Source organism: Muntiacus reevesi, chromosome 3, assembly GCF_963930625.1.
Source record: "Muntiacus reevesi chromosome 3, mMunRee1.1, whole genome shotgun sequence".
Taxonomy (NCBI): Eukaryota; Metazoa; Chordata; class Mammalia; order Artiodactyla; family Cervidae; genus Muntiacus; species Muntiacus reevesi.
In genome coordinates, this window is record NC_089251.1 from 90,812,469 (window position 1) to 90,831,463 (window position 18,995).

The 18,995-nt window shown below is 35.8% G+C and overlaps 1 protein-coding gene across 10 annotated transcripts in view; it reads left to right on the forward strand.

Annotated features, from left to right (window-relative positions):
* The window catches only part of ALMS1 (ALMS1 centrosome and basal body associated protein), a 190,531-nt gene that overhangs the window by 108,666 nt on the left and 62,870 nt on the right, over window positions 1-18,995 (forward strand). For all 10 annotated transcript variants that reach the window (XM_065929545.1, XM_065929549.1, XM_065929550.1 and 7 more), the window contains one exon: window positions 12,427-12,668. In XM_065929545.1, coding sequence (XP_065785617.1) covers window positions 12,427-12,668 — 242 coding nt within the window. The remainder of the gene's footprint in view (window positions 1-12,426; window positions 12,669-18,995) is intronic.

Below are 18,995 nucleotides of genomic sequence, written 5' to 3' on the forward strand. Positions count from 1 at the left end.
CATATAATACTGAAACTCGTAAGTGATAAAGTGTCAAGTTATTGGAGCTGAATTCTTTGAATGAGAAAGAAAATTATAGCTGATTATAAATATGAACTAATAACAATGCTGTTTGTTCCAGAATGTACTAAATGCTAGGCACTGTAATCGATGGTTATATCATTTTATACTTAGTATAATCATCATAGGTAGGTACTATTACCTCAATTTATAGGTTTTACAAACCTTAAATTAAATAATTTGCCCCAGATTATATGACCATTAACTGTTAAAAATGACATTTGAACCTAGTTTGTCTGACTCCAGAATCTGTAAATAATATACACACTTATCTGTATATGTGTGTATATATACATAAAATGTTTAAGAATATTAAACTTTATTTCGAGATTAAATTTAGACTTAGAGGAGCTGCAAAAATAGTAGAGTTCCTGTGTTATCTATTGCAGTGTAACCTATTACCCTGAAATGTAGAAGCTTAAAACAGTAAATATTACCCCAAAGTTTCTGTGGGTCAGAGATCCAGGCATGGCTAAGCTAGGTGCTTCTGGCTTCAGGTCTCTCACAGGGTTCAAACAAGGTATTGGCTGCAGCTGTGGTCCCATCCCAAGACTTGACTAAGACTGATGTCCTTTTAAACTCACTCACATGGTTATTGGCCAGAAACAGCTTCTTCCTTCCATAAGGCAGCTGTGACAGTTAAGCTTTTCTCAAGGTAGCAAGTGAGAGTTCAGATGTGCCCAAGACAAAAGTCTTTACTTTGTGACCTAACCTTGGAAGTGAATTTCACCACCTCTGCACATTCTAATACTACAAAGAAATGAATCAGTATTTCCGGCCAATCCTCAAGGATTAGGGATTTCTCAAATGCATGAATACCAGGAAGCAGAGATCACCTGGGGGGGTTTTGTTTGTTTGTTTTTGGCCATGCCATGTGGCATGGGGGATTTTAGTTTCCAGAGTGTCCCCTGCATTGGAGGCATGGAGTCTTAACCACTGAACCACCAGGGAAGTTCCATTGGGGGAATATTTTAGAGGTTGCCAATATACCCTTTGCTAAACCTCCCCTTATGTTAACATCTTATCCTAACATCACAACCATAAAACATTTACCAAAACTAAAAAATTCTCCACCATACAAAATTATAATTAAATGTGTAGACCAATTTGGATTTCACCTGGTTTTTCCAAAAATGAACCTTTTCTGTTTCAGATCCATCCCACCATCTCACTTTGCATTTAGTTGTTCTCTCTAGTTAATCTCTTCCAGTTCTGTCTCCTTAATCTCCTGGAGAAAGTGAAGGCAGTTTCTCAGACTTCCTTATTTTTCATGACCTTTGAAGAGAATTAGTTATTTTGGTTTCAAATTGGCTTTGTCTGATGTTGTCTCAAGATTAAATTGAGGTTATCCATTTTCAGTGCATTTCATCAGGAAGCACATTAAGTGCACATGCAACTACTGATGATGTTAACCTTGATTACTTGACAAAAGTGGTATCTACCAAGATTCTCCACTGTAAAGAGAGTGAATCATTTACTTCATTCCTTCTACATTTATTAATTGGAATTCTTCTGTAAGCAAGAGCTATTATTCCCTCCATTTATTTATTCCTTTAGTTTTTCATGTACATTAATATGAACTCAAGGGCATTTATTTCATCCTTTGGATTATAATCCAGTACTACTCAAATTGATTCAGTTTTAGCAATTAAAAACATGATTGGCTACTGTACCCTGTCACAGCCCTGAAATTAATCATTTCCCCAAAGAATACTTATTTCTTTTTTGGAGTATAGGATATCCCCCCTAGCTTTGTTGAGATAAAATTGATATGCAATCTTGTTTATAGTGTGTTGATTTGATACACTTACATTGCAAAATAATTACTGTGATAGTGTTAGCTAACACTTGCATCACATCACATAATTATCATTACTTTTTTTGTGGTGAGAAAATTTAAGATATACTCTAAAATAACTTTCAGCTATATTAATACATTATTTTAAACTATCATCACAATACTGTGCATAGATCCCCAAAACTTACTCATCTTCTAAGTGGAAGTTTGTACTCTTGGACCAGTATCTCCCCATTTCTCCTGCCCTCCAGCTTCTGGTAAATAGCATTCTACTCTGTGTCCTCTTTTTTTAGGTTCCACGTGTAAGTGATACGTGGTATTTCTCTTTCCCTGTCTGGTCTGTTTCACCTGGCGTAATGCTGCACAGTCCGTCAGTGCAGGCTGCCTTCCGTTTTGTTGACTGTTGTGCTGCACAGGAGGTTTGGGTTTGGTGTAGCTGCGCACAGACCTGCTTTTGTAGCTTGTGCTGTTGGTGTCACATCCGAAAACCACTGGCAGGACCCAGGTCAAGTTTTCCCTTGTGTTTTTTACTAGGAGCTGATGTTTTTAGGTCTTATGTTTAAATCTTTTACCCATTTCAAGTTAATTTGTTAGTATTAAAATAGGAGTCCAATTTCATTTTTTTGGCATGTGATTATCTAATTTTTCCAGCACCTTTTATTGAAGAGATTGTTTTTCCTCTACTGAGTATTCTTGGCTCCCTTGTAAAATACTAGTTGAATGCATATGTAGGGGTTTATTTACAGTTCTCTGTTCTGTTCCACTGATCTGTGTGACTGTTTTTGTGCCAGTACCATGCTGTTTTGATTATTGTAGCTTTGTGTTATAGATTGGAATCAGGAAGTGTGATACCTCCAGTTTTGTTCTTTCTCAGAATTGCTTGTGCAATTCAGGGTCTTTTGTGACTCCATACAGATTTTAGAATTGTTTTTCCTCTTTCTATGAAAAATGACATTGATTGCATTGAATGTATATTGATGGCTTTGAGGAATATGGATGATGAAACAATATTTTTCTGGTTCATGAACACATTTCATGTGTCTTTCCATTTGTTTGTGTCTTCCTCAATTTCCTTCATCAAAGTCTTTTAGTTTTCAGTGAACAGATCTTTTACCTCCTTGGTTAAATTTATTTCTAGTTATTTATTGATTTGTTACTATTGTGAATGGGATTTTCTTCAGTTCTTTTCAGATATTTTGTTGTTAGTGTACACCTGATTTTTCTATGTTAATTTTGCATCTTGTGACTTTACTGAATTCATTGATTATTTCTAATATTTTTTTTATGAAGTCTCTAGGGTTTTCTGTTAGATGTTAGATCATATCATGTGCAAAGAAAGACAACTTACTTCTTCCTTTGTGATTGGATGCCTTTTATTTCCTTTTCTTGCCTAATCGTTCTGGTTAGGACTTCCAGTGCTGTGTTGAGTAAAAGTGCTAGCAGTGGGCACTCTTATCTTGTTCCTGATACTAGAGGGAAAGCTTCATCCTTTCACCATTGAGTTTGATGTTAGCTGAGAGTTTGTCATACATGACCTTTATTTTGTTGAGGGATGTTTCTTCTATACCCAATTAGTTGAGAGTTTTTATCAAGAAAGATGTATTTTGTCAAATGCTTTTTCTGCATCTACTGAAATAATCATATGATTTTTATATTTTATTCTATTAAAGTGGCACGTTTATTGGTTTTTATATGTTGAACTATCCTTACGCCTCAGCGATAAATCCCAGTTGATCTTGATGTATAATTCTAATGCATGTTTAATTCGTTTTGCTAATATTTTGTTGAGAAGTTTTATGTCTGTATTCATCAGATATTGGTTTGTAGTTTTCTATATCTTCACCTAGCTTTGGGTCATCAGGGTAATGCTGGCCTTGTAAAATGAGTTTGCAAATGGTCCTCTCTCTTCAATTTTTGAACAAGTTTGAGAAGGATTGGTATTATTTCTTTTAGAAACATTTGGTAGAATTCACCACTTAAACCATCTGTTGGGAAGATTTGATTGCTGATTTTATTTCCTTACTCCATTGGTCTGTTTATATTTTCTATTCATGAATCAGTCTTGGTAAATTGTATATATCTTATGGATAATGGAAATTATCCATTTCTGCTAGGTTATCCAATTTGTTGGCATATTACTGTTAATAATAATCTTTTATGATCCTGTGAATCAATTGTCATGTCTTCTCTTCATTTCTGATTGAGTCCTTTTTCCTTATTCTAGCTAAAGTTTTGTCATTTTTGTCTAACATCAAAAATTAGATTCTTAATCTTGATGTTTTCTATTTTTCTGATCTCTGATCCATTTTTTCCTTTGATCTTTCTTATTTCCTTTCTTTGTGTGCTTTGGGCTAGTCTCTTCTTTTTCTAATTCCTTGAGGTGTGAGATTATTTGAGGCCTTTCTTTTTTCTTAACAAAGGCATTTATCATTATAAATGTCCTTAGAACTGCTTTTGTCTCATAGATTTTGATATGTGTTGTTTACAGTTTCATTTGTTTCAAGATATTTTTTTGCTTTCTGTTTTGATTTTTTTAAGACATAGTAGGATGACACTGTTTCTTGCCCTGCTGAGTGAATGAAGCTAAAAATTATAGGCATTAACTCACACATGTGTCTACATCTATGGCCATTTCGTCTTGATTGTAATGTGTGTATGTATTTATGTGTGTGTAGTTTTTTAAAAATCACAGGTCAGTGTTGATACCTCCAACTAGTCCAGAACCATGGGGTTGATTCTAGCTTTTTTCTTTTATTTATAAACTTCTTTCTCCAATTGTGATAAACATGGCTCTCATTATCTACAGTATATTTACCCTAGTATATGTAGTTTCAGAATTCTTATCCCATACCTGGGTGAGAAACGAATTCTCCAACTATGTACAGGTTTTTTATGTATAGTATTCAGTCCAGACATTGTTGCTGTTTCCCAGGTTAGCTATTTTCTTCCCTAAATGCTTTAGCATGATGGTATGATCTATTTATAATACTGTTAGATTCATTTCTTACATCCTATATTCCATCTTGCCCCAATAACTTGGTTATTTTTTTTTAATTTACATACTATCAAATTCACTTTTTGTTTTAAAAGGTTAGTTCTATCAGTTTTGATTAATCCACATCACAGTTCCATATGAAGCATTTCTCTCAGTCCAAGTTTTGCCTTTCCAGAGTGTCATGTAAATGAAATGATAAAATATAGAATAGCCTTTTAGGTTTGTCATCTTTTACAAAGTGTATTTAAGATTTGTCCATCTTGTTTTGTGAATCAATAGTTTTTTACTTTTTAATTACTTTTTTACTTTTTACAAGCATAAAGCAGTAAAAAGTTAAAAAAAACACACCACAGTTTATCTATGTACATTGACTCCTTAAAGAATATTATTTGGGTTGTTTCCAGTTTTAGCTGATTATAGTTAGAGCTGCTAAAAAAATAAGAGTGTGTGTGTGTGTGTGTGTGTGTGTGTGTGTGTATGTAGTTAGAGCTGCTGAGTCATGTGGTATGTGTATGTATTTAACTTTACAAGAACTGGTTAGAACTAAACTATGCTATTTTTCCGGTGTAGCTGTATCTCTGTATTCCCACTAGCAGTGTACAAATGTTTCAGTTCCTCTCCATCCTCACCACCTTGTGGTACTGTCAGTATTTATTAACTATTATAATAGATGCTTTCCTTTATGTGTTTCACCCTGAGCTCCCCTTTTCAGGTCCTCAGAACAGAAAGCAGGGGCTTAACTCAGCCCTTTCTTTTGTGTGTTTTTGTGTGCCTCCTGTGACTGTGTCAGTGCCAAGTGGTTCAGTACAGAGAAAAAAAAAACATCACAGATTTGCCTTACCCTCTTGAGACCACACCTCCTCTAGTGGGAGAGGAGGGTGTCCTTCCATCAGAATTTTAAACTTCCTGTTACTGCTGTATTGCTGCCACCATATAATCACTTGATTGCTTGAGATTTCTAGAAAGAAAAGAAAAGGGGGGATTTTCACACTATTTCCAATTCCACTTCTCATGCCTGAATAGAAGGCTTCTTCTGGAGGTCTTTCTGTCTGTACTGATGTCCACTTCTAAGTGTCAGATTCTATAGAGTTCAGGTCATTGGATACCAAAGGGAACAGTGATAAACTCTTCTCTGTTTTACTGGTACTTCAGATGTACCAGTAAATCAAATTGCCAGCTCCTATTATTTCTCAAAAGTCTTCTAATAACTGCTCCATGTACTCTGTCTCAGTTTTATAGCTTCACTTAGTAGAAGAGACAGAATGGGTTATGGTTGATTATCAGAAACTGGAACCGACTGTATCATTTTTTGTTCTCAATAACAGCATATGCAAATTCCATTGCCAACACTTGGTACTTCCAGTTATTTTTTATTTTGGTCATTCTAAATGTGGATGTGAAATGATATGTTATTGTGGTTTTAATTTGTTTTTTCCTGATGACACATGATGCTGAGTATTGTTTCTGTGCTGTTTGGCCATTTTTATATCTTTATGAAGTATCTGTTCACTCTTATCCATTGGATTGTGTCATGATTTTAAGAATTCTTAATATATTCAAGATAATAGCTCCTCTGTGTATTGCAAATATTTCCTCACAGAATGTGGTTTGATTTTCATTTTCTTACTGGTGGCTTCATGAAGAAAAAGTTTTAAGTTTTATGAAATCAAGTTTGTTAATTTTTCTTTTTCTATTATAGTTGATGTATAATACTGTATAAGTTACAAGTGTACAGTATAATGATTCACCATTTTAAAGGTTATACTTCATTTATTATAGTTATTATAAAATGTTAACCATATTCCTTGTGTTGTACATTATATCCTTGTAGCTTATTTTATGCATAATAATTTGTACCTCTTTATCCTCTACTCCTGTATTGCCCTTCCCCTCCCCAATGGTAACTACTAGATTGTTTTCTGTATCTGTTAGTCTGTTTCTTTTTTGTTATATTCACTGCTGCTGCTAAGTCGCTTCAGTCATGTCTGACGCTGTGCGACCCCATAGACGGCAGCCCACCAGGCTCCCCGTCCCTGGGATTCTCCAGGCAAGAACACTGGAGTGGGTTGCCATTTCCTTCTCCAGCGCATGAAAGTGAAAAGTGAAAGTGAAGTTGCTCAGTCGTGTCTGACTCTTAGCGACCCCATGAACTGCAGCCTACCAGGCTCCTCCATCCATGGGATTTTCCAGGCAAAAGAGTACTGGAGTGGGGTGCCATTGCCTTCTCCGGTTATATTCACTAGTTTGTTGTATTTTTTTTTTAGTTTGTTGTATTTTTTAGATTCCACATGTAATTGATATCATATGACATTTTTTTCTCTCAGTCTCTTATTTCACTTAATATCGTAGCCTCCAGTCCATCCATGTTGTTGAAAGTGGCAAAATTTCATTCTGTTTTTATGGCTGAGTATTTTATTGTATATATAAATGTATATACAATATCTTCTGTATCCATTCATCTGTTGATGGACACCCAGTTTCTCTTTTATGGTTGGTACTTTTCTGTCTTGTCTAAGAATGATGCCTAAGCCAGTGTTATGAAATTTTCTCCTACATTTTCTTCTAGAAATGAAAATAGTTTTAGTTTTATTTTTTATGTCTTTCGTGTGTATCCAATTAATTTCTGTACATACTGTAATTTACATAATTCAGGACCATTTTCTTTTACTGGATATTTCAGCAGCATCATTGAAATAGTTATTGATTTCCTTATTGAATTAGTTGGCACCTTTGTCAAAAATCAATTGATCTTTTATATGGGGGTTTATTTTTAAGTTTCTGCTCTGTTCCTTGGAACTATTTATCTATCTTTGCAACAATACCATGATGTTTTTATTATTGTAGCTTTATATTGTCTTGAAATCAGATTATGTCCTCTAACCTTATTTTATTTTCAACATTATTTTTTTCTATTTTAGGTTCTGTGCATTTCTATATAAATTTTAGAATAATCTCAGTTTCTTCAAAAATCCTCCTGGGATTTTGTTCAATATTGCATCGAATCTATAGTCATTTTGAGCATGATTGACATCTTAGTAATACTAGAGTCCCCCTCAAGCATGAACATGTTCTCCCCTTCCTCCCTCCCCGCCACTTACTTGATATCTCTGAGTAAGATGTTGTAATTTTCATTGCATAGACTTTCACATTTTTCATTCAATTTATTCCTCAGTATTTTAGTTTATGATAATTTTGTATATGGTATTTTAGATTTTCTATTTTCTAGTTATTTGTTGCTTGTGTATACATATGCTGTTAATCCAATTTGTCGGTGCCAACCAACTAATTTTAATTTTAATTTCTTACTAATTGGGTCAAAGCCTCTTTACTTACTCTGGGATAATTTAGGCTGAGCTTTCCAAATCTGGTGGCATATTGAGTGCAGTACTTTAACAACATTGTCTTTCCGGATTTGAAATAGCTTACCTGGAATTCCATCACCTCCACTAATTTTGTTCATAGTAAGCTTTCTAAGGCCCAGTTGACTTCAAACTGTAGGATGTCTGGCTCTAGGTGCATGACCACACCATCGTGGTTATCCAGGTCATTAAGACCTTTTTTTTTTTTTTTTTAAACAGTTCTGTGTATTCTTGCCACCTCTTCTTAATATCTTATGCTTCTGTTAGGTCCATACTGTTTCTGTCCTTAATTCTGCCCATCTTTGCATGAGCTGTTCCTTTGGTATCTCTAATTTTCTTGATGGAGGTCTCTAGTCTTTCCCATTCTGTTTTTTCCCTCTTATTTCTTTGCACTGATCACTAAAGAAGGCTTTCTTATCTCTCCTTGCTATTCTTTGGAACTCTGCATTCAGATGGGTATATCTTTCCCTTTCTCCTTTGCCTTTCTCTTCTCTTCATTTCTCAGCTATTTGTAAGGCCTCGTCAGACAGCCATTTTGCCTTGTTGGGTTTCTTTTCTTGGGGATGGTTTTGGTCGCCACCTACATACAATGTTACGAACCTTCATTATAGTTCCTCAGGCATTCTATCAGATCTAATCCCTTGAATCTATTTGTCACTTCCACTGTATAATCATAAGGGATTTGATTTAGATTATACATGAATGGCCTAATGGTTTTCCCTACTTCTGTTTAAGTCTGAATTTTGCAAAAGGAGCTCATGATCTGAGCCACAGTCATCTCCGGGTCTTGGATTTGTCACTTCTGAAATGTCTTTCTCTCAAGTATTAGTTGTTTAGCTTCCTGTCCTATGTAGGTTCAAAAGCTGGCAAATGTCTTGTGGAGGAGGCCTAATGTTTGTCACAAGCCCCTTTATCTAGTGGAATTTCTGTTTCATTAGTTCTATGACTGCAGGAAATTTCACTCTGCTTTCTTGACTCAGTCCCCCATCAGCCTGACTTTCTTTTCTGCTAGATTTCACTCCATTGTGCCAGCAAATGAGTTCAGCAAAAGCTCTGGTAGTTTCTCTTTCCAGAGGAGTATGTCTTCCTGCACCAAACCCCTCCCCCGCCTTAACTCTCTAAATGTCCCTTTCTAGCATATTAGTTGATGTTGTTTCTTGATTGCTTCTGTAGCTCTATGATATTTTTAAACTATAATGTTTATATAATTTATTCAATTTTGTTTGCTTGTTGCAACAGGAGTGATTTTCTGTGGCCACCTAGTGCAGACATATTATAGAGATAGAGGTTTGGTCCCAGACCATTACAATAAAGAGAAAATGTTAGTAAAGTGGGTCACGTGAATTTTTCCATTTCCCAGTGCATGTAAAAGTTTTGTTTACACTATACTGTAGTCTACTAAGTGTACAATAGCATTATGTATAAATAATGTACATATGTTAATTACAAGTAGACCTTAAAAATGCTAACCATCATCTGAGCCTTCAGAAAGTTGTAATCTTTATGCAATAGTAACATCAAAGATAACTGATCATGGATCATGTAGCAAGTATAATAATGAAAATGTTTGAAATACTGTGAGAATTACCAAATTATGACATAGAGCCAGAAAGTAAGCAAATGCTGTTGGGAAAATGGCACCAGTAGACTTACTTGACAAAAGATTGCCACAGTTTTTCCTGTTGTTAACCTTTTTACCATAGTATATTTTTAAAAATTAAAAAGCCAACATTTACATATTATTATTAACTATATATTACTATTACTACTAACTAAACTTCACTTTGTTTTTTAAAAAAGGCAATATCTGCAAGGTACAATAAAGTTAAGTGCAATAGAATGAGGTGTAACTATGTCATAAATGGAAGTGGAAATCCTTTTCAGACCACCTTTAATTTCTCTCTGTGATTTTATCAATAGTTTTCTGTTTAGTTTCTTATATCTTTTTAGTAGTTAGGTATTTGATATTTTGATGATAATGTACATTGCATATCTTTTCGTTTTTAATTGTATAACTTTTCAGATACCAAAGACTATAGGGGAATTTTTAAAAGTTTGTTCTCTTATCTAGTAACTCTTCTGAAAACATAACATATTTTATAAGTTATCTGTAGATTGTTTTGATTTTCTATATCCCTAATTATATCAAATGTGAAAAGCAACAGTATTATTTCTTCCTTTCTTATCCTTATATCTTTGATTTCTTTCCTGCCTTACTGCTAATGCCATTTAAGACTTTTAGTAACATACTGAATAGAGAAGGTAAGAGCTGGCATCCTTATTTTGTTCCTAATGCTACAGTGGACATTCTTCACATTTCACTATAATAGGATCATGGCTCTAAATTTTTTTGTAGTTTCCCTTTGCTACAAGTTTTTAATCATATGTAATTATTGAATTTCATCAAATGTTTTATCTGACTATGTTGATATGATCATGCAAAGTTTTTCCTTTTGATGTAGTGAATCATATTCGTTGATATTTGAATGTTAACTTACCTTGCAATTCTGGAGTAAACCAGCTTGTTAGAAATTCATTCACACGCACACAGACATTCGTTCACTCACTGTACATTTGGTTGTCTAACATTTTAGGGTTTTTGCTTCTATATACACAAGGGAGATGGGCCTACTTCATTTCTCATAAGTGTCCTTTTAATTAGTGACTAGTAGACAAAGGATAGAGAGTTAAAAGCTCTTCTGTTTGTGATACAGCTGTTACATCAGTGTGATACAGTACAGCATTACTCCTTTTTTTTTTTGCTCTACTGGGTCTCTGTTTCTGTGTGGGGCCTTTCTCTCGTTTGGTGCTTGGCCTTGTCACTGCAGTGACTTCTTTTGTGGGCTCACTAGTTGTGGCTTGCTCCAGAGTACAGGCTCAATAGCTGTGGCATGGGCCCAGTCACCCCACTCTGCGGAATCCTCCCAGCTCAAGGATTGAACACATGTCCCCTGAAGTGGCAGGGGGATTCTCAACCACTGGCCCACCAGGGAAATCCAGTATTACTCCATTTTTTAAAAGTAAATATTTTTTATTTTCAAATAATTTAAAATCTGTAGAAAAGATGCAAACATAACAGTTAACTCTTCTTCCAGCTTTTCCTACTGTTAACCTCTTTACCATAGTATGTTTTTAAAAATTAAAAAGTCAACATTTATGTACTACTGTTAACTAAACTTCAGACTCTTCTTAGATTTCACTAGTGTTCCCCATTGATGACCTTTTCCTGTTCCCAATATACTGGACCCAATCCAGTGTATCACATTGTATTTAGTTAGTCCTCATGTCTCCTTAGTCTTCTCTGGTCTATGACAGTTCCTCATTCCTTCCATGTTTTTCATGATTTTGACAGTCTTAAGGAATATTGGTCTGACATTTTGTGAAGTTTTTCTCAATCTGAATTTGGCTGATGTTTTTCTCATGATTAGACTGGAGTTCTGGGATTTGGCAAAGAATACCATAGGTGAATTCTCACCACATCATAACAGAGGATATGTAATGTCCACATGATATCAACTGGTGATGTGAACCGTCATCACTTGGATAACATGGTGTTTGCCAGGTTTCTCCACTGTAAATTTAGTTTCTCTCCCATTTTTGCTCTCTTCTTTTGAACTCAGTGAACTCAGGACTGGACTTAAGGAGATTAAGCTTCACTTCCTTGGAGAGGAGGTTAATGGCAAGAGGGGCTTACCTACATGTGGGGTTCTTCTATTGGCATGATTTGTCTTCTCCCTCCTATTATTTACTTGTTTATACAGTCATTTATTTATTATGTCTTAATATGTATTCTTTATAATCTTTATACATAATTGAAACCTTAAAACCCTCTAGTTTCCCCACTGATATATAAATTTTTTGAGGAAAGATTTTATTTCTTGTTTGTTTTTGTACGCTCTATCTGTTTAGCATACTCTCCTAATTTATAGTGTACTTCCGGTAACTTTATTTTTGAATGGATATATTTTCACTTCAACTGAAAAGGACCTTGTTGTTATTAAATAGTACTGTGAATTGAAAATAAAAGTCAGTTTTAAAATAAATTTGATCACATTGTAATAAGTATCTAATAAAAGCAAAGGGTGCTGCAGAATTAACTTAGCCATTGGAGTCTGATGTGTCTCCACAAAATATTGAAGTGATGTTTGGAAAGAAATAACAATTTGTAATAACCCAGGGATGTGACCTGCTGTATCCTTTCTCTTTTTTTTCAGATCACCAGAGGAGATTAAGACGCTGTCTTCTCCCTTCTCTGGAAAATTATCATCCGATGCAGTCACTCAGATAACAACAGAAAGTCCAGGTAAAGCCACGTTTTCATCTGAAATTTTTGTCAATGCTGAAGATCATGGACATGAAATTCCAGAGCTCAATACACAGAAGTCGGGCAATGTTCCTGTCAAGTTTGCTTCATCATCTTCAGTTCAGCAGATTACTGTTCCTCGTGGTACAGATGGTAAGAGAATATGATTGCATTTTAGGTCATATTACCAACTTTCGTGTGTAATTAAGAAATTTCTTGATTGAGTCTTTCTAGTTAGAAAATCTGACTTTAATTTTAATCACTAGGCTGTACATGATTATATCGTTTGTTTTTCATAGCTATGAGGAGAATATAGTTTATTATGTTTTTATTTCTATTCTATTGGAGTTAACAACCTATGTGAAACGCATGCTACTTGTGGTTGACATGTTTTCATCTCATAATAACTTGTCATAAGAGTGTAAGTAGTTCATGAAAGCTGAAAAACTGTAGAGGTTCAATTTAAGAGAGGCAGGTGACTGATTTGACTTTTCTTTTAACTATAATTTTGAATAATATATTAAACAGATTTTGCAAACACAATACCAGTCTATTTCTTGCTGTGAAACATTGACCAGGGACCCAGGTTGGTTATGACCCTGCTGTCTAAAATGTGGAGCCTTGGATTCACTGTCAGAGTTGCCTGCAGTGGATGAAAACCATGGAGATGCACGTGTGGGAGGCCCTTACGGGCTGGGCCTGGGAGTGGCCCAGATCACTTTCCACTGACTAGGGCTAGTTTAACTGTGCTTTCCAGGATGAAGAAGAAATGCAATTTAGTGAACAGCTATCAGTCTCTACCGTACGGTCTACATTTAGGGTGTTTGTATGCTGTCTTGACAGTGATATTTTGATAGTGCTTATACTATGTAACATTCAGAACTATAGCAAGCTGTTTTCTTTTTCAGACCAGTAACTGGAAAGTTAAGTTCCCATTCTTTCTCTAAATAAAAGTGGAAGCTTTAAATTACTAATTTTAAAGTATCCAGTAACTTATACAAATCTATTCAAAATAAATTTTAAGTTTTCCTGCTTATGCAAAAGGTTTATGTGTCTGTAGGTAAAGATGGGATATACTTTATTTTTTTTTTTTGCTCTATTTCTTTTTGCTTTTTGGGGGGGGTATACTTTAAATGTATAAAGAAAATTGCTTTGTTCTGAATTTAAATTGCACTGAATTTAATTTGAATAAATACATTTATATGTTGAGATAGTTATATTTCTCATACATTTTTATTGTAATATAAAAATAAACCCCCAAAATGTATAGTCTAATAAATCTTTAATGTGTCAGTTACCTATTGCCATCGTTAAACCATGTAAGAACCTCAAAAATCTCAGAGCTTTACAGCAAACATTTGCTCTTCTCACTCATGGGCTTACTAAGTCAATTGAAGTTTGGTATCAGGATGCAAAAATGCTTCGGGTCTGTTGTACATGCCTTGTTCTGAAAGCCAGCCTACTCTTGGCTCTGTGTTCTCATGTTGGTGGCAGAAGCACAAGAGAGGAAATGCAACTATGAAAGTGTATTTTATACCTCTTCTGACATCATATGGATCAGTCTGTATAGAGGCCACAGTTTATATAGTTTTACCTTTACATACAGGTACTTGGAGAAAAGACTACTTTAAAAGGTAAATATTGTTTGGTTTACCAATAAAAGATTAACTGTGGACTTAAACATAAAATTTTCAAAAATATTTTAAAATATACATAATAATAAGTTAAATTTATGATTGGGTGTCCACTGCTCTGAATTAAATTAAGGGTAATATGCTGTATGTCTACATTTAGTTCCATTTTCAAGTTTTTTGAAGAAGCAGATTTTACGGTTGAACTTTCTTCTTTACCATTCTCCAGTCCTTTTTTTCTCTTCCAGGAACAATTATTATTTGCTGTATAGTGGCTTCTTCCCCCATAGATAGTCAGTTCACACTTTAAGACTTCTGCATCCATACATGTAAACTCTTTGACAATTGAAAAACTCACGTGTCTCTCTCAGAATTCTCCATCTTCACGTGATAGCCATTCTTGCTCGGTCGACTCTAAATTCTGCCCAAATGTTACTGTCCATTTTCTGCAAACTTTGAACAAAATTTACATACACCGACAGAAGAAGAAAAATAATAAATCGATATTCTAACAATGATGACTCCAGCATGTCCAAATAGAAGTGAAGTCTATAGCCTGTTTTTTTCTATTATTTAAATTCTTCCATCCTCTATACATCTCTTTGTTCCCCTTGCATTCAGCCAGGTTCTCATTAGCTGGGTTTTTACTTGTTGCAGTGGTACAAGTATTCCTAAGTAGGCGAAGACTGCACTAGCCCTACACATCTAAGTTTAAAATAGTTTTTTGTTAATTTCTATGACCAAGCTTGGTAAAGTGGTCCCCTTGTTATTAGCCAGACTCCTTTTGCCTGTCTTTTTTTTAAGGTAACCTTATTTCTCCTTGATAGTTAAGGTCAGTCATAGTTTAGTCAACATTGTGACGCCCTATTGCCTGCTTTGTTTCAGTGATGTAAAGAATGTAAAATGACTAGATGGCTCCTGTCTCTTGATAGAATTGCCCCTCCCTTATTTCTAAGATCTTCCATCTAACAAAGCACAGTCACAGAGATGGAAAGAAAAAGCTTTTAAAGGCGCCTACCTTTTTTCCTGACTACGTGCATTCTGTCTGTGGGATAGAAGTATGAGAACCATATATGGTTCTGAGCATGTGCCATATTCTGTAAGCTAGCTTTCCAGTCTCAGAAAGTGATATCCACCAGCTTGTGCCACAACAGCTTTCAGTGAATTGTTCGCTCACTTTTTTTTCTTTTTTGTTAGTTTACCATAGTTGTGGATGATCAGACTTGTGATGAAAACAGTGAATTCCTTTAGGCATCAGCCTTTTGTCTCCTTTCCTTCACTCTGAAGTCAGCTCCTTGGTTGGAAGCAGGGTACTAGTAATATGGATTTCATATCAAATCATCAGAATGATGGAGTGGTAATTCCAAGTAATATAAAAGTTGTTGTTGTGTCCAGAGTGAGGGAGTTCTCATTCCTGGGGCTATCAGACTCTGTCTCGAGTATCACTTCTTGGCCTTTTGGCTAAGATCAAGTGATTTTTATAAACTAGACATGTGTAATAGGAGTCCATCTAGAGGTAATGACAGGATACAAGGGAAAATCATGGTCTCTAAGGATAAACTGAAGAAGCTGGTCTGTTTGATCAGAGGTGATAGCTATCTACAAAATTCTGTTCAGATATGTGATACAACCACATAAAATATTCAGAAATAACCTGAAAAAGAATTTTATAGGACCTTTGTGTAGGAATGGGGCTTCCCTGATAGTTCAGTTGGTAAAGAATCCACCTGCAATGCAGGAGGCCCTGATTCGATTCCTGGGTCAGGAAGATCTGCTGAAGAAGGAATAGGTTACCCACTCCAGTATTCTTGGGCTTCCCTTGTGGCTCGTTTGATAAAGAATCTGCCTGCAATGCTGGAGACCTGGGTTTGATCCCTGGGTTGGGAAGATCCCCTGAAGAAGTGAAAGGATACCCACTCCAGTATTCTGGCCTGGAGAATTCCATGGACTCTATAGTCCATGGAGTCGCAAAGAGTTGGACACGACTGAGTGACTTTGACTTTCACGTTCACTTTCACTGTGTAGGGATAGAAAAGAAATGACCAGTAGACTAAAAGAAGGAACGAAATATTTCTGAATAGTAAAACTGAATATTGTAAAGATGTCATTTGTTCTCAAATGAATTTATACTCTTAACATAATTGTACTCAAATTCTAGCAAAATTGTTGTTTTGTACTTGTGTAATTGATCTTAAATTTTATAATGGAGAAAAACAAAGAAAATTCTGAAAAAGAAGAGTAATGAAGAGGATAAATTTTAGCAGTAGCTGATGGAGTGTTTTAATGGGATGCCTAGGCATACCAGACCACCTGACCTGCCTCTTGAGAAACCTATATGCAGGTCAGGAAGCAACAGATAGAACTGGACATGGAACAACAGACTGGTTCCAAATAGGAAAAGGAGTACGTGAAAGCTGTATATTGTCACCCTGCTTATTTAACTTATATGCAGAGTACATCATGAAAAACGCTGGGCTGGAAGAAGCACAAGCTGGAATCAAGATAGCCGGGAGAAATGTCAGTAACCTCAGATATGCAGATGACACCACCCTTATGGCAGAAAGTGAAGAGGAACTAAAGAGCCTCTTGATGAAAGTGAAAGAGGAGAGTGAAAAAGTTGGCTTAAAGCTCAACATTCAGAAAACTAAGATCATGGCATCTGGTCCGATCACTTCATGGCAAATAGATGGGGAAATAGATTTTGGGCTCCAAAATCGCTGCAGATGGTGATTGCAGCCGTGAAATTATAAGACGTTTACTCCTTGGAAGGAAAATTATGACCAACCTAGACAGCATGTTAAAAAAGCAGAGATATTACTTTGCCTACAAAAGTCCATCTAGTCAAGGCTATGGTTTTTCCCGTGGTCATGTTTGGGTGTGAGAGTTGGACTGTGAAGAAACCTGAGCACCAAAAAATTGATGCTTTTGAACTGTGGTGTTGGAGAAGACTCTCGAGAGTCCTTTGGACCGTAAGGAGATCCAACCAGTCCATCCTAAAGGAGATCAGTCCTAGGTGTTCATTGGAACGATTGACTCTGAAGCTGAAACTCCAATGCTTTGGCCACCTCATGCAAAGAGTTGACTCATTGGAAAAGACCCTGATGCTGGGAGGGATTGGGAGTAGGAGGAGAAGACGACAACAGAGGATGAGATGGCTGGATGGCATCACCGACTCGATGGACATGAGTTTGAGTAAACGCCGGAGTTTGTGATAAACAGGGAGGCCTGGCATGCTGTGATTCACGGGGTCACAAAGAGTTGGACACAACTGAGCGGCTGAACTGAACTGAGAAGTTGCATACATTATTCTCACTCTTGGCTTATGGGCCCAAACTTAGTCATATGTCCATACATGGCTGCAGGGGAGATTGGGAAATATAATATACAGATGGACAGTATGTACCCAGCCTAATATTAAGATCCTGTTACAGAGGGGACTTCCCAGGTGTTGCAGTGGTAAAGAATTTGCCTACAATGCAGGAGATGGTGGGGGGGCAGTGGGGGGTGTGGGTTCAGTCCCTAGATCAGGAAGATCTTGGAGGAAGGAAGTGGCAACCCACTCCAGTATGCTTGCCTGGACAATCCCATGGACATAGGAACTTGATGGGCTACAGTCAGTGGGGTTACAAAGAATTGGATGTGACTGACCACATATGCACACTGTTGTAGAGGACTTCTGTGGTTGTCCAGTGGTTGAGAGTTTACCTGCTGATACAGGGGACATGGGTCTGATTCCCAATCTGGGAAGACCCCACATGTCTCGGGGCATCTAAGCCCATGAGCCGCAACTACTGAGGTCAGGTGCCTAGAGCTCATGCACCGCGATGAAAAAGTAGCCTCCATTCATTGCAACTAGAGAAAGCCTGCGAGTAACACCAAAGACCCAGCATAGCCACTGATCCTGTTACAGACTGTTTCTACCACATCATGAAAGAAAAGTATATAGAAAAAGACTTCATCCTCTATAATGATCAAATTATTATACTGTCACAGACATTTTAGAAAGAGTTTTAGTAGTTGATAATAAAACAACTTTATAAATGACATAATTTTTAACTCTGAAATCATAAAATCTATGTGATATGGGACAACAGGGGAGAATAGGTATGCTATAAACAGGAAGTCTTTTTTCACAGAATTCTCAATTATTGAAAATGTAGTTCACCCCTAACTTTTAACATTAGGAGAAGGGCTAAATACACTTAATTTGTAGTATAATGATTTTTTTAAAATGTGAAGCGGTGAAATAAAATGAAAATTGTATTAATGTAAAATGGAAAAACTGAAGCCCAAGTTATATATACTGTATACAACTATGTAAACAAATACAGAGGAAAGACATGTAGGAAATACATTAAAATGTTAATAATAACTATCTTTGAGAGTAGAACTTTGTGTTTTTTACTTTTGTATATTTTTTTAATATTGAGAATTTATACTTTTAGAATAGAAAACTTATTTTGAAAATCTGCCACATATATAATAGATTTATTTTCTCTGACTCTAGCGGCAGAACCTCCAAAGTTCAGTTGTAAGGGTTAAGAGTGACCAGGTTTGAATTCAGTGTAAGGTAAAGTATTTCTTTGAGAAATACATTTGAATAGATTGCTATATATTGGAATAGATGCTAAAACCACTCTATTTAAACCTCATGCTGCTGCAGTTTCTGCAGTACTTCCTATCTTCCTCAGCATTTTCTAATTTTTTATATCACTAGTGATTTATGAAAATACTAGTTGGTTTACTTATTTAGTGTGCTAATTGTTTACTGTTTGTCTCCTTTAGAATGCTAGTTCATGAATATGTCCCAGGAATCTTGAAGGGTACTTAATATTTATTCAGTTAGTTA